The following is a 17,275-nucleotide window of genomic DNA, read 5'->3' on the forward strand; positions in this document are numbered from 1 at the left end:
ACTCACTGTACTGGCCTCCTTTTCCTCATTCTCCTAACTCACTGTACTGGCCTCCTTATCCTCATTCTCCTAACTCACTGTACTGGCCTCCTTATCCTCATTCTCCTAACTCACTGTACTGGCCTCCTTATCCTCATTCTCCTAACTCACTGTACTGGCCTCCTTATCCTCATTCTCCTAACTCACTGTACTGGCCTCCTTATCCTCATTCTCCTAACTCACTGTACTGGCCTCCTTATCCTCATTCTCCTAACTCACTGTACTGGCCTCCTTTTCCTCATTCTCCTAACTCACCTCATGCTTATTGGGATTGTCCAGGAGACCAAGAAGATCTCTCTTTTTTATCCTCTCCTTTCTCTCTCTAGCTCCCTCTCTTTCTGGCATTTCCCACTTACTCAGCTCACTTCAACGGGAATTGCTGAAGATTTTACACCCAATTGGGTGAATCAGAGGCCTTTGTTGCCATCCTCGTCGCTCCACAAGTGGCAGAGGGGACTCCGGCGGCTGAATGGCGCTTTGTGTTTTCCTAAGAGGGGCCTTCGCTCTCCCTCTCTTCTGTCACAGACAGGTCCCTCAGTCTCCATGCTCCACAATGGCCAATTGTTTCTCCAGAATAGCCAGGTTTCCAGGTTCCAGGAGAGGAGAAGTAGTGAATGATGAACTCTTGCCAAATTCCGACCCCCTTTTTCTTTCGCTTTTTTCCCTCACAAAGGGATTATAAATTACCCTGGACTTTTTGTGGGGAGTTAAAATGCTCCCCTGTCCTTCTACAGCAAACAACATCCATTGATATAGACATTTAGACATTTTCTATGGCAGGAGTTGTAAAAAACTACATTAACCAGAAGCATCCATAGTGTAGAGCTGCCCCCTTGGCCTCATTGCGGAAAGAAAATGCTTAAACTTTGACTATATGCAGCTGTTTTTTTTATCCAGCAATGAAATTAGATTGTTTTGTGGCAGCTCCTTGTTTTCGTGGAATATCAGTAGTCATTTTTCTTAACATTTGACTCTGTCTCACAATGTTCTGGTTTCCTTATCAATCTTGTCATCTCGTGTCATGAAGATACAATGCATTTGATACATTGGCTCGACTTTCCAAGAAACTTCCTAGACTTAAAGGGAAGCGATTTGTTCCAATACTCTAATAGTGTATCAACTGGAAAGGTGCGGTGGTCATTCGGGAATGTTGGCCAAGGTTGGCCTAGTCGGTAATCATGTGAAAAAGATGAATAGAGTGTTTTGTTTGGACCACTGTCTAATCATGGTCTCATCAGTCCCTCCAGGAAGCAAGGCTCATTATTTAGTTGGGCTCCCGGCGGGAATGATTTCTACTTCAGGGAAAATGTCCGCCACCGCTTCGACTATAATCACTCAATTTCTACTTTCCTCTCCTGAGGCTTCCTACAGGCAAACTGTAGTAATATTTTGTTTACAGTGAAGTAATGGCTGACGTCTCTGGGTGTTTCTCCGTATCTTTCTATCTGTGTGTCTCATCAGATGTATATCAACAGCCGTTTCACCAAGCTAAGTGGAGTAGAGGTGTGTGTAGATGGGAGTTTACTTCAGATGTAGATACTGTGTTGATTTCCTGTTCATCTTTCATCACATATTATCTGCAATTGTTATAGCTAGATGACCTTAGTGTCCATTTGAAGACTAAACAGCAATGCATTCCTGATATTGTATTATTTTTTGCCACTATTGTCTCACTCAATTATACTGGGGCAGATATTGCCAATGAAAATGTCCATTTTCTGTGATGGGGTCTGGCTAATGATCATGCGGCCTGATGGTCTCGCTAACGCTAACAAACAGCTTGGGGTCTGTTGCGTGATGAAACTTTATCAGTGGCCGCAATTTATAAGGTCCAGGCATTCTGGGCCATATGAGATCTCATTTCTAAGAAGCTCTTAAGCCCCCATAAACAGGCAGCAATATTGTCAGCTAAATATAGCCCCCCTTCTTTCTCCTCCACCCTTCTGCTTCCCCCCTTCTTCGTTTTTCTCCTGGGGGGTGTGGTGGTGAGATTGGGACTGTTGGGTCGAGGAAGGCTTAGTTTCGCAACACGCTTATCGATTCGCTCTGTGTGTTAGCTGACGAAACGCCGTAGCAAGTTATGATTTTTGTCTGTAGTCAGTAGCCATATGGGTCTGTATGTGAACTCTTCTAGTATGACTGTCCGTCTGTCTGTCTGGCTTTCTGCCATCTCTATTCTGCTAAGCAGGGGGCATGAAAGTTCATATAGCTAACTGACTGGTGGGCCAGACTATCTGGCTCCTTGCATGAAGGATTGTGATTTTGTATGGAATCGCATTGGGAGTTGGCACATACTTCTGTTTTTTGTTTTTCTTTCTGTACAGTATATGTGCTAGTCTATGGGCCTGGATTCATTGCATATTCCGTATCAGTTACTTAACCTTTGCCTGCTCATATATTTATATATAAATCATATGATACACCCCAGAGGACGTCATCAGTGCCTCCGGATTACATTTATTTATTTTAACCTTTATTTAACTAGGCAAGTAAGTTAAGAAGAAATTCTTATTTTCAATGACAGCCTAGGAACAGTGGATTAACTGCTTTGTTCAGGGGCAGAACGACAGATTTTTACCTTGTCAGCTCGGGGATTTGAACTTGCAACCTTTCAGTTACTAGTCGAACACTCTAACCACTAGTCTACACTGCTGTTAGAGCAGAACAGTTGGATCAACCCTTAAAGAGATGGGTGGGGCTAAGGCTTAAGAGGGTGTGAACAATGCTGAGGGCTCTCCAATAGTAGTACCAAAACATTGAAAAACGTTTTTTTCAAAAGTGAGTTTACAAGTTGATCAACTTTCAAAGCAGAATTACTTTCCCATTGTTTCCTCAAATGCAGTGTATGATATACCATTTTGTAGCGCTGAGTCTCAACTTTTATCAAATGTAAAAACAGAAATTGAAATGTTGCTACATAAGACTCAATCCAGGTGGTGAATCACATATGTGAAAATGTCGGGTTTCTATGTTTTTTAGTCAAAGAGATTAGTGTTTCTGATGCATTTGATGATGACATCATCCAGCCGTGATTGGGAGTCCAATAGGGCAGCGCACAATTGGCCCAGCGTCGTCCAGGTTTGGCCGGAGTAGGCCGTCATTGTAAATAAGAATTTGTTCTTAACTGACTTGCCTAGTTAAATAAAGGTAAAAAATTTAATAAATAAAAAACTTGGCAGCTACTTCCAGACATCTAAGAGAGAGAGAACAGCTCACTGAACATTACTCACCCTGTTGCTCTATCTGTGGTTTCGCATTCAGAGTGCACACTGGATGCTCTGGCCAATAAGTAGGGTTGTTCTGAAACCTCTGACCTCACAACTACAATCAAGCACCCAAGCTAACTGGCTAACATTGGCTAGCTACTTCCAGACACATAATGAGAGAACACCCCACTCTGACCATTTTACTCACCCTAGCAGAGCTGGTTAGGCTTTTATTTATGTTATCCAGAGTGTTGGTGACTGTAACGGTGCTGCTGGCAACAATTGAATTACGCTTTGTTGCCGATGTTTACTGACACCGGACAGATTCAACAGGTGTTGAGGTTCAAAAATCCATCAGTTATTCTGCGCTCTGGCACACTAAGACGAGAGTCTTTTGCTAAGAAATGTAGCTAGATAGCTAGCTAGTTGAGCTATTAATCCCAACGCATGGCGTAACGTTAGTTAGTGAGCCAGCCAGCTAATGTTAGCTAGCTAACTAATAGTACACATTAACTTGAAATGAAAATACTTTGTCAAACTTAGAGTGGAGTTTAGCTAGCTAAACAATGGACCATAATCACAACTCATGACGTTACTACCCTGCATGAATCTGCAGGTAGTTAACCACCAGGTTCTGTGGCTATAACTAGTCAAGCAAATGTGTCTGAGATACGAATAATAAGATCATACACATAACGTTAGCTAGCAACCCAGCCAGCTAATGTTAGCTAGCTAACAGTACACTTGAAATGAAACCACTTTCTGCCAAAATTAGAAACGTGTAATATCTGAAAATCTTACTAGTATACATCATGGTTGGACACATCTCCTGTCTGATGCCATGCATGGTTGCCTTAGTTTGACGATGTATTCCAGACGTGTGTTTTCCATCTCCTTAGCTATCATACTCAAATTCCACTGATTTCAAAACTTGGTCCTCCAGAAAGTGAAGAGCATACACATAACGTTAGCTAGCTAACAGTACACTTTAACTTTACATTAAGTTTATGCAGTTTTACTATGCAATAAAAAATATTTAAAAGCAGCTTTCGACAGGATTACCTAAATATACTGACCAGCTCCAATAGACAGACACGTGCTATATGGTAGACCAATCCAAACTCATCAACGCATGTCCAGCCCACTCATTATCTCAGCCAATCATGGCTAGCGGGAAGGTTGTTTTTACTTTTTCTGTGGCACAACCAACTAGGCTCGTAATTTAACAATTGTATTTGTATTTACAGATGGCATTGAAGTTTGATATTAAGGCACATGAATGTTCACATGTTCAAGAAGGCATTTCTATGAAAAAAATAATTTGTATTTTATTTTTATGTTCAAACAGCTCTCCTGTGAAGTCATGACTTGCGACGTACACCTAGTTTCCTGAATCGGGTCACATATGTTGACATTGTGGTGGTGCTGGATATTATGAATTTTCCATTTTAAAGGACAACTCCACCCAAAAACTAACTTTTGATATTTGTTTCATTAGTCCATTGTTGATATAGTCACACAATGTTTTCCATGTCACCAATCAAGTTTTCAAGATAAATAACTTTCATAATACAGAAATACAGCCGTATGATGCTGTGTTTTACATCCTATGCAAAATGCATCATACCAGCTGTAGTTCTGTATTTTGAAAGTTATATATTTTGAAAACTTGATTACTGACCTGCAAAAAAATGTGGGACTTTATCGACAATGGACGAATGAAACAAAAACCAAAATATTGTTTTTGGGTGGAATTTTCCTTTAAGTTGGAAGTAAGCATGACAGCAATTTAGATGAATACTGTAGAGGTATTTGGTGGTGTAATTAACCAATGATGCTATCGTCAGTGTCACGGTAGGGTCAGGACTGGTGTCAGATGTCATCTATGCAATGGACTTCTTCTGTCTAAGTTTGGCTTTTCCCACAATCACACAATCATTCCACACCCTTTGAACACACACACATATGTAAGCATACACGTACACACACACAAACACGCATGTAAGCACACACACACACACACACACGTTCACACACATACATACACACACACGTGCACAAACACAAGTACACACACACTGCTAGTGCTGACCCTGTCCCAGCTCCCCAGGTTTCCTTTCAGCACTTATGATGTATAATGTTCTCCAGTTGACAGAGTCACAGACCCCCCACCTCTGATCCACTGTATATGCTCCTATCAAATCACTGTGGACACCTGCTACTGTGGGAGTCACTCTCAAGGAACCCCCTTCTCTTTTTCTCTTTCTCTTTTTCTCTCTTTCTCTAACTCTTTCTTTCACTCCCTTTCCTTCCCATTTGATCACATTCTCTCTTTAGCTTTCTTTCTCAACTTCCCTCTCTCTCTCTCTCTCTCTCTCTCTTAGATAGTTGAGTAAGGGATAGATTTAGGTATTAGGGGGCCCAGGAGATGGAATACTTCAGAGATAAACCATCCTGCGTGATTTATGGGGTGCTAATACTGAAGTGGCGATCTGTTTTACTTTTTAGAAACTGAGGTTGGTTCTCTTTGGTGTAAAACACAACTCTCACATTCCCACCTTTTAATCCCATTTGAGTTCTGATTCTCCACACTTCTCCCCAAGCGTGCACTTGCACACACTCTGTCATTAATTTAATATCATAGGATCGGTGTAACCATCATACCATTGTCAAATTCATGATAGGAAGTTTGCAAGTGTACACTTTGGGAGAAGTGGAGAATCGGCATGCAGCTTTTGTTTTGGCAAGGAACACTAAACAATATGGAGATTTGAGGGGTTTTGTGTGTAAATTAATTGCAGCAGATTATTTATTGACGTGGTAAGGTCAGGTGGAGGAAGTACAGGGTTACTTGAATCAAGCCTACTGTATTTTCACTGCTGCAGGTCTGAGGCTTTGCTTTAGGAAATACAGGTTTACACAGAAACCCACTTGAATCAAGCCTACTGTGTTTTCACTGCTGCAAGGTGATGAGTGATCGACAAGTGATACAGATGTTGGATCTTAATTTGATCGCTCTTTTGTTGCTGAGACTTTTCCTGCACCGCAGATTAATTTAAACATTTTATTTTCTTATTTTACCAGGTAAATTGACTGAGAACACATTCTTGTTTTCTTTTGAGCTTTGTGATTTACATAAATTCTGAAAACGTGCACAAACACATCATATTAACAGTATTGCATTTTTCATGTAGTCTACTTTTGCCCAGCTAATAGCCTAACCACCGATCAGGCAAGATTATGGACTAAGTGTTAAAATCCTGTTGCTGCAGGATTATTTTGCTACGACAATACTGGTCATATTCAAATCAAATCAAATTTTATTGGCTACATAAACATGGTTAGCAGATAATAATGCGAGTGTAGCGAAATGCTTGTGCTTCTAGTTCCGAACGTGCAATAATATCTAACAAGTAATCTAACAATTTCACAACTAACTTATACACACAAGTGTAAAGGAATGAATAAGAATATGTACATATAAATATATGGATGAGCGATGGCCGTGCGGCATAGGCAAGATGCAGTAGATGGTATAGAGTACAGTATATACATATGAGATCAGTAATGTAGGGTATGTAAACATTATATAAAGTGGCATTGTTTAAAGTGACTAGTGATACATTTATTACATCCAATTCTAAATTATTAAAGTGGCTAGAGATTTGAGTCAGTATGTTGGCAGCAGCCACTCAATGTTAGTGATGGCTGTTTAATAGTCTGATGGCCTTGAGATAGAAGCTGTTTTGATGCACCTGTACTGACCTCGCCTTCTGGATGATAGCGGGGTGAACAGGCAGTGGCTCAGGTGGTTGTTGTCCTTGATGTTCTTTTTGGCCTTCCTGTGACATCGGGTGGTGTAGGTGTCCTGGAGGGCAGGTAGTTTGCCCCCAGTGATGCATTGTGCAGACCTCACTATCCTCTGGAGAACCTTACGGTTGTGGGTGAAGCAGTTGCTGTACCAGGCAGTGATACAGCCTGATAGGATGCTCTCGATTGTGCATCTGTAAAAGTTTGTAAGTGTTTTCAGTGACAAGCCAAATTTCTTCAGCCTCCTGAGGTTGAAGAGGCGCTGTTGCGCCTTCTTCACCACGCTGTCTGTGTGGGTGGACCATTTCAGTTTGTCCGTGATGTGTATGCCGAGGAACTTAAAACTTTCCATCTTCTCCACTATTGTCCTGCCGATGTGGATAGGGGGGTGCTCCTTCTGCTGTTTCCTGAAGTCCACGATCATCTCCTTTGTTTTGTTGACGTTGAGTGTGAGGTTATTTTCCTGACACCACACTCCGAGGGCCCTCACCTCCTCCCTGTAAGCCGTCTCGTCGTTGTTGGTAATCAAGCCTACCACTGTAGTGTCGTCTGCAAAATTGATGATTGTGTTGGAGGCGTGCATGGCCACGCAGTCGTGGGTGAACAGGGAGTACCTGAAAGGGCTGTGAATGCACCCTTGTGGGGTCCCAGTGTTGAGGATCAGCGGGGTGGCGATGTTGTTTCCTACCCTCACCACATGGGGGCGGCCCGTAAGAAAGTCCAGGACCCAGTTTCACAGGGTGGGGTCGAGACCCAGGGTCTCGAGCTTAATGACGAATTTGGAGGGTACTATGGTATTAAATGCTGAGCTGTAATCGTTGAACAGCATTCTTACATAGGTATTCCTCTTGTCCAGATGGGTTAGGGCAGTGTGCAGTGTGATTGCAATTGCATTGTCTGTGGACCTATTGGGGCGGTAAGAAAATTGGAGTGGAGGTAGGGTGGAGGTGATATGATCCTTGACTAGTCTCTCAAAGCACTTCATGATGATGGAAGTGAGTGCTACGGGGCGATAGTCGTTTAGCTCAGTAACCTTAGCTTTCGTGGGAACAGGAACAGTGGTGGCCCTCTTGAAGCATGTGGGAACAGCAGACTGGGATAGGGATTGATTGAATATGTCCATGAACACACCAGCCAGCTGGTCTGGGCATGCTCTGAGGATGCGGCTAGGGATGCCATCTGGGCCGGCAGCCTTGCGAGGGTTAACACGTTTAAATGTTTTACTCACATTGGCTGTGGTGAAGGAGAGCCCACAGGTTTTGGTAGCGGGCCGTGTCAGTGGCACTGTATTGTCCTCAAAGCGAGCAAAGAAGTTGTTTAGTTTGTCTGGGAGGAAGAAGTCGGTGTCCGCGATGGGGCTGGTTTTCTTTTTGTAATCCGTGATTGACTGCAGACCCTGTCACTTATGTCTCGTGTCTGAGCCGTTGAATTGCGACTCTACTTTGACTCTATACAGACGCGTAGCTTGTTTGATTGCCTTGCGGAGGGAATAGCTACACTGTTTGTATTCGGTCATGTTTCCGGTCGCCTTGCCATGATAAAAAGCAGTGGTTCATGCTTTCAGCTTTGCGCGAATGCTGCCATAAATCCACGGTTTCTGGTTGGGGAAGGTTTTAATAGTCACTGTGGGTACAACATCACTGATTCACTTGCTAATAAACTCACACACCGAATCAGTGTATACATCAATGTTGTTGTCTGAGGCTATCCAGAACATATCCCAGTCCACGTGATCGAAGCAATCTTGAGCGTGGAATCAGATTGGTCGGACCAGCGCTGAACAGACCTGAGCATGGGCATTTCCTGTTTTAGTTTCTGTCTATAGGCTGGGAGCAACAAAATGGAGTCGGGGTCAGATTTGCCAAAAGGAGGGCAAGGGAGGGCTTTGTATGCGTCGCGGAAGTTAGAGTAGCAATCATCCAGAATGCTGCCAGCCTGGGTCACGCATTCAATATGCTGATAAAATTTAGGGAGCCTTGTTTTCAGATTAGCTTTGTTAAAATCCCCAGCTACAATAAATGCAGCCTCAGGATATGTGGTTTCCACTTTACATAGAGTCCAGTGAAGTTCTTTCAGTGCCGTCGATGTGTCTGCTTGGGGGGGATATACCAGGCTGTGATTATAATCGAAGAGAATTCTCTTGGTAGATAATGCGGTTGGTATTTGATTGTAAGGAATTCAAGGTCAGGTGAACTAAAGGACTTGAGTTCCTGTATGTTGTTATGATCACACCACGACTTGTTAATCATAAGGCATACACCCCCACCCTTCTTCTTACCAGAGAGATGTTTGTTTCTGTCGGCGCGATGCGTGAAGAAACCGGGTGGCTGTACCGACTCTGATAACGTATCCCGAGTGTGCCATGTTTCCGTGAAACAGAGAATGTTACAATCTCTGATGTCTCTTTGGAAGGCAACCCTTGCACGAATTTCGTCTACCTTGTTGTCAAGAGACTGGACATTGGCGAGAAGAATACTCGGGAGCGATGAGCGATGTGCCCGTCTATGGAGCCTGACCAGAAGACCGCTCCGTCTGCCCCTTCTGCCGCGCTGTTGTTTTGGGTCGCCTACTGCGATCCGATCCATTGTCCTGGGTGATGGTCCAAACAGAGGATCCGTTACGGGAAAGTCGTATTCCTGGTCGTAATGTTGGTAAGATGACGTTGCTCTCATATCCAATAGTTCTTCCCGGCTGTATGTAATAAGACTTAAGATTTCCTGGGGTAACAGTGTAAGAAATAATACATAAAAAACATAATACTGCATAGTTTCCTAAGAACGCGAAGCGACCATCTCTGTCGGTTCCATGTTCTATTCTATATTAAGATCCTGCATCTGTACACTGTCTAATAGATTATCCTACCACAAATGGGTATATTACTGTGTGTGTGTGCATGCTGGTGGGTGGGGATGGTGGGGAATGTATCATGTTCAAAATGGCCTTTGGAGATAGGGTAACACTGGAGAAGAAGAGAGAGAAAACTCTGTCCCATAGGGCGGCACACAATTGGCCCAGCGTCGTCTGGGTTAGGGGATGGTTTGGCCGGGGTGGTTTTACTTGGCTCATCGTGCTCTAGCGACTCCTTGTGGCGGACCGGGCGCCTGCAGGCTGACCTCAGTTGTCAGTTGGGCGATGTTTCCTCTGACACATTGGTCAAGCTGGCTTCTGGATTAGGTGTTAAGAAGCGCCGTTTGGCTGGTATTCTTTTTGGAGTACGCATGATTCGACCTTCGCCTCTCCCGAGCCCGTTGGGGAGTTGCAGCGATGAGACAAGATCGCAATTGGATATTGCGAAATTGGGGAGATAAAGGGGGTAAAATACAAAAATACAAAATAATAAATGAAAGACAGGCGCTGGAGAAGATATGCAGTGTAAGCTTGATTGTCTTCCTAATGATTGACCTCAATACTCGAACTTCTAGGAATCAGTAGGTGATGGAGTCATAACACTGATAAAATTCCATCTGCCATCGGCAACATAAGCTTAATCAAAGCAAACTTTATTTATAGAGCACATTTCTTAAAGGGGAGCCATTTCAAAGTGCTTAACAAATAAAACAATACAAGGGGAGGAAAATAAAAACAAATAAGTCTTCCTGTGGTTGACTTCTGTTCATCAGTGTGATTGTAATGTAGAAGAAAGGTATTTTCTTGTCTTTCCCTTCAAGTGTGAGAGCATTCTACAGTATCATCCCAACATCCACTCTAATCCTGAATATTCAGTGTTTATGGGTATTGTTTGTGGTTTTTCCCCAACAGGTGCATAACAAGATACAGATATGAATGAACGTGGAAGAAAGTCATATATTTTTTCATTGTTTTTTTTATAGAATTATGTCTTCCAAGCAAGCCACACCTCCGTTTCCCCCAGCGACGGAGGAAGAGGAAGCAATGGGTCAGGACGATGTGGGCTGGGCCAATGAGGACAGAGAAAGCCAGGACCAGCCGGCCTCGCCCACTCTGCACAGCAAATCCCTCCCAGAAGAGCACCAGCCAATCAGAGACAGCCAGCCGGAGTCGGCGTGGAAGAGTATAGGCTCTACTCAGACGGTGAGACATACACACACACACACTCTTCATCAGATTGACACTGTCACTGATCCCCATTATAGAGGAATCTTCCTCTTTAAGACAAATGCCTCTTGGAACAGTTTCAAGGACATCTTTAGATGTCTCTGTTAGCCAAAGCCCCTTGTGTTTGTAACATAAGCCATCTAATGTTCTTGGAGATCCCCTCACTCTGTAAGAGGAGGAGACAACATTCAGAAATAAACCTCTCGTCAGGCCACCTGTGCTAGAGCGTGTGCTGAGGGACAATGTCGGTTCACTATTAAAAACAGTATGGTTATGTCCCAAATGGCACCCTATCCCTATATAGTGCACTACTGTTTACCACGACCCATAGGGCTCTGGTCAAAAGTAGTGGATTATATGGAGTAGCGTGCCATTTGGGACGCATTCTATCGCTGTGCTACAGTATTACTGGCCCCATGAATGCCCTTTGACCTATGATGTCATAAGTGTACAGATGTAGGATCTTAACTGGATCACCCTGCTGCAGGAAAATGTAAAACTTGTAGTGTATTTGTGGTTTAAAAAGGCTTCTGAAGTTTGTCATTTCCACACAAAAAATGACCATAGTCAGTCCTGTGGGATTTTGCTTTGCTGTATAGTCAGAGTTGGCTGTTTTTACCCTGAAAACCACTGCTATCTCCTTGCATGACAGGTGTGTACCTCTTACCCTTGCCCCACAGGCTATGACCTGTGGCATTCTTCTGCGTTGAGTTTAATTCGTCAATCACAAGATGGAGGGAGTGGATATCTGTAACCGTGTTCTTGGCACAGGCCCAAAAGGGGACTGCCTTTGTTGCGAAACCCATGAGTTATGGCCTTTGTCCCAAATTGCACCTTATTCCCTATATAGTGCACTAGTTTTGACTGTAGGCCCTGTGGGTAGTACACTACAAAGGGAAAAGGCAGCCATTTGGGATTTAGATATCAACTTGGCCTTTCCCCACTGCCGTGCCAAGGTGTCATACGCTGGCTGCCAATACAGGAGTCTAGATTCTGCTGTAAGAAGATGAGTTTACCAACAACACCCACAAACAGATGATTTGAACAACAACACCCACAGCAGCAACAACCACAAACATTAGATGATTTTAACAACACCCACAGCAGCAACAACCACAAACATTAGATGATTTTAACAACACCCACAGCAGCAACAACCACAAACATTAGATGATTTTAACAACACCCACAGCAGCAACAACCACAAACATTAGATGATTTTAACAACACCCACAGCAGCAGCAACCACAAACATTAGATGATTTTAACAACACCCACAGCAGCAACAACCACAAACATTAGATGATTTTAACAACACCCACAGCAGCAACAACCACAAACATTAGATGATTTTAACAACACCCACAGCAGCAACAACCACAAACATTAGATGATTTTAACAACACCCACAGCAGCAACAACCACAAACATTAGATGATTTTAACAACACCCACAGCAGCAACAACCACAAACATTAGATGATTTTAACAACACCCACAGCAGCAACAACCACAAACATTAGATGATTTTAACAACACCCACAGCAGCAACAACCACAAACATTAGATGATTTTAACAACACCCACAGCAGCAACAACCACAAACATTAGATGATTTTAACAACACCCACAGCAGCAACAACCACCAACATTAGTCAATATAGAGGTGGTGAAAAGTCAAATTTAAAAAGCAATTATATAAATAGTGATTGTAGTTTAAGTTACACTTTACTTGATGGTGAGTTAGTTATTAGTTGAAATAATGGCCATTAATATTTAGTTGAGGTAATGGCCATAAGCCACTAAAGGAAAAATAAGAAGTCATAGTAATTCCAAACCCCCATTTGACCTTTATTTAAGTAGGTAAGTCAGTTAAGAACAAGTTCTTATTTTCAATGACGGCCTAGGAACAGTGGTTTAACTGCCTTGTTCAGGGGCAGAACGACAGATTTTTACCTTGTCAGCTCGGGGATTTGATCTTGTAACCTTTCAGTTACAAGTCCAATGCTCTAACCACTAGGCTACCTGACACCCCGTGTTGTATTTGTTCCTATAGGACAATGGTAGCAGCAAGGGCTGTTCCTTGTACTCCTACCGGAATAACTCTACCTCTCCACCAAAGCCTGAGGAGTGTTCCCGGGAGCGGGGCGAGCAGCTAGGCGGATCGACCTTCGGAACACTTGAGCGCCGCAAAGGAAGCCTGGCCGACGTGGTGGACACACTGAAACAAAAGAAACTGGTGGAGCTGACAAAGACAGAGCAGGACGGTAGGAGAAGGCATATACCCTCTCTGTACGTGTGTGTGCTATTCTGTACATGGACATGTTTAACTATACTTGAAGACCAGAAGTCCCCACAAGAATAGTAAACAAACAAAATTTTGACCAACTGGGGATATTTTGTCGGTCCCCAAAAGGAAAAAAGCTATTGTGTTAGGGTTAGAATGTTAGGTTTAGGGGTTAAAGGTTAGGGTTAGGGGTTAGGGTAAGAGTCCGGTTTAGGGTTAGGGGTTAAGGAAAATAGGATTTTGAATGGGAATCAATTGTGGGTCCCCACAAGTTTAGTTAAACAAGACTGTGTGTGTGTGAGCTCTCCTGTATGTGTGTGTGCGTAATGCGTACATACAGTATGTTTAGCTTTTCCTTTGTGTCTATATCCTCTTCAGAGGAACTTTGAACCATTCAATTACAAGTGTCAAATCCCCCACCCATAGATCACAGATCTGTGAGAAGTGAAATCGCTAGTTTCCCTTTTCTCCCCCTAAGATCTGTCTCCTCACATCAGGCCAGTGGTTGACTCCCACTACATGCTCCTGCATGCTCCTATACCCCACAGCTATGGAGATCTTACATCTCTCTGTACTGCTATGCTACACATGGTAATTGTCATGATATCAGAGGCCCCACTGATCTATCGTCCTAATGCTTCACTTTGTTACTGATATTGTGCAGTGTAGAGTAGTGATCTCTAGAGCCAAATAGCTAAAGGCATCACCACTTCAACTTTACTGTAGATAGTCTTTGGTTTACTGTGAGTGAGCAACTTTCTCTCGCTCTCTCTCTCTGTGTGTGTGTGTGTGTGTGTGTGTGTGTGTCTGTGTCTGTGTCTGTGTCGTGTGTGTGTGTGTGTGTGTGTGTGTGTGTGTGTGTGTGTGTGTGTGTGTGTGTGTGTGTGTGTGTGTGTGTGCGTGTGTCATCTGCCTGTCTAACAGAAGTGATGTACATCGATGCTAAGGCAGGGAGACAAAGCACACAGAGCTGAGAGTGTCTTGAAGCAGTGTCAGCGTTCCCCCATCTGTTTTTGGTCAATTTGTGTGTCTTAAGATTTTCACTTCCATATAGGGGATACATTTCACTGAGCTGCCCCTCTTGGCCAGGTCTCCCTTGGGAAGAGGTCTTCTGACCTCAATGTGAATACCTGCTTAAATAAGGTTAAATATATATATGTTTTTATAATAGAAATAGTAGTTAACAGAATTCGTAGGTGTAAAATTATATTAATTCATATCATCAAAACACTAATCTACTGTAGCTTCCCAAATTACCCTCTGTTTTGTTCCTATACATTCTTTAATGGCAGTGGTGAAATGTACAGTAACGGTACATTGTTGACAAAAAAAATAAAACAATTCACTCCCCAAGGACCCAGCAGGAGTCCCCAAGGACCCACCAGGAGTCCCCAAGGACCCACCAGCCGCATTGATCATACTGGGAGCACTTAACCATGGCAGGAATTAGACGAAACAATAACCCAAACACTGCAGTGTAGATTAGGATTCATCATCCTTCCATCTATTTATCCATCCATTGGCTATAACCTCTTGGGGCTAGGTGGGACGCTAGCGTGCCACCCGTGGTGCACTCCATCAACAGCAGGTGCATTTCAAGAGCGGCAAATTTGAATCCAAATAAATGTCAAAATTCAAATTTTTCAAAAATACAACTATGTTACACCATTTGAAAGATAAACATCTCCTTAATCTAACCACGTTTTACGATTTCAAAAAGGTTTTACGGCGAAAGCATAAATTTAGAGTATGTTAGGACAGTACATTTACAAGAGTTGTGTGTAATGTTTTGTCAAGTCAAAGACAGGGTCACCAAAACCATAAAACCAGCTAAAATGATACACTAACCTTTTACAATCTCCATCAGATGACACTCCTAGGACATTATGTTAGACAATGCATGCATTTTTAGTTCTATCAAGTTGATATTTATATCCAAAAACAGCGTTTTACTATGGCATTGATGTTGAGGAAATCGTTTCCCTCCAATAACCGGCAGTCAAGTCAGCGTCACAAATTAAATAATTAAAATTAGAAAACATTGGTAAAATATTATATTGTCATTTAAAGAATTATAGATTTACATCTTTTGAACGCAATCAACTTGCCAGATTTAAAAATAACCTTACTGGGAAATCACACTTTGCAATAATCTGAGCACTGTGCCCAGAAAAATACGCGTTGCGATACAGACTAGACGTCATGTTGGGGAGATCTAAAATCGAAAATACTATGTAAATAATCCATTACCTTTGATTCTCTTCATCAGATGTCACTTCCAGGTATCACAGGTCCATAACGAATGTAGTTTTGTTCAAAAAAGCTCATCATTTATGTCCAAAAATCTCCGTCTCGTTAGCACATGATGTAAGCCAGCCGGACTTCTCGTCATGAACGAGGGGAAAAAATATATTTCCGTTCGTTCAAACATGTCAAACGTTGTATAGCATAAATCATTAGGGCCTTTTTTAACCAGAACATGAATAATATTCAAGGTGGACGAATGCATACTCTTTTATAACGTATTGGAACGAGGGTACCCAACATGAACTCGCGCGCCAGGTGTCTAATGGGACATCATCGTTCCATGGCTCTTGTTCGGTCAGATCTCCCTCCAGAAGACTCAAAACACTTTGTAAAGGCTGGTGACATCTAGTGGAAGCAATAGGAAGTGCCAAAATATTCCTAAACCCCTGTGTTTTTCAATGGGATAGGTTTAAAGTCAATACAACACATCAGGTATCCACTTCCTGTCAGAAAATGTCTCAGGGTTTTGCCTGCCAAATGAGTTCTGTTATACTCACAGACACCATTCAAACAGTTTTGGAAACTTTAGAGTGTTTTCTATCCATATATAATAAGTATATGCATATTCTAGTTACTGGGTAGGATTAGTAACCAGATTAAATCGGGTACATTTTTTTTATCCAGACGTGCAAATGCTGCCCCCTAGACCCAACAGGATAAGTAACATCTCTCGGTTTTAGCTCCCTATGTGAAGTCTACGATCATGATTAAATGAATTACAGTTACAGCGATGATTCCTTATTGCACTTCATTCTGACCTTTAGAATTTCAGCCCTTTATTCATTGTACATTAAATATTGTTGATGTGTTTCATTTATGTTTTTGGCATTTGACCCTGCCCAGTGAGATTAGCAGATGGGTTCATTTTATGTGATGTGTTTGGCTTAAGATAGCAGGAGATCAATAAATAAATCACTAAGGCTGAGAGACTTCTACATTAATGCATTGATTGGCTCTGTGAATATCGCTCCACAAATGCAAATGCAGCCATAAACGTATACTGTAGATCCAGATTGAGGTGCTGTTACGTCTCTTTACAGAAACCCATCTCTAAAACTATTGTACCATTTTTTCTTCCTTTATCTTCCTTTTTCTTTTTTGAAGGGTTCACTTTTTAGGCCACCTACGTTTGTCATTCTTCTCCCACTCAGAGTGTTTTCTCAATTCTGACCCATTCCCCTTGACCTGTTCTGCGATTATTCATAAAAAAAAATTATTAAGGACAATACTTTTGTAGCTATGGTTCTATTTTGCTTTTATATTGTTTAGATTCATACATTTTGCTATGGACATTGCCTTATTCATACATGTTTCGAAAGACAGAGAACAAGGGAGTCTTTATGTGCAGAGGCATCATTGTAAAAAGGCAGACCTGGTGGGGGAGAGTGGGGTAAGTTGAGCCACCCTTGTTTCTTGGAAACCTTATACAAAAGTAATTTTTTGACCAAATATTTAGGAAGAGGTCATTTTTTCATGGAGTATGTGAAGGAAGAAACCACATGGAAAAAAGTGGTAAGCAAGTTAGATCCAAAAAACGTATTTTCACCAAGTCA

General features: G+C 42.3%; 1 protein-coding gene across 4 annotated transcripts in view; it reads left to right on the forward strand.

Moving 5' to 3' along the window:
- The window catches only part of LOC106584620 (transcription factor SOX-6), a 184,144-nt gene that overhangs the window by 57,298 nt on the left and 109,571 nt on the right, over positions 1-17,275 (forward strand). For all 4 annotated transcript variants that reach the window (XM_014170103.3, XM_045706435.2, XM_014170102.3 and 1 more), the window contains 2 exons: positions 10,886-11,105; positions 13,185-13,395. In XM_014170103.3, the coding sequence (XP_014025578.1) occupies positions 10,890-11,105; positions 13,185-13,395 (427 nt within the window). In that variant the 5' untranslated portion in view covers positions 10,886-10,889. The remainder of the gene's footprint in view (positions 1-10,885; positions 11,106-13,184; positions 13,396-17,275) is intronic.

This window comes from Salmo salar, chromosome 23, assembly GCF_965601325.2.
Source record: "Salmo salar chromosome 23, fSalSal1, whole genome shotgun sequence".
NCBI lineage: Eukaryota > Metazoa > Chordata > Actinopteri > Salmoniformes > Salmonidae > Salmo > Salmo salar.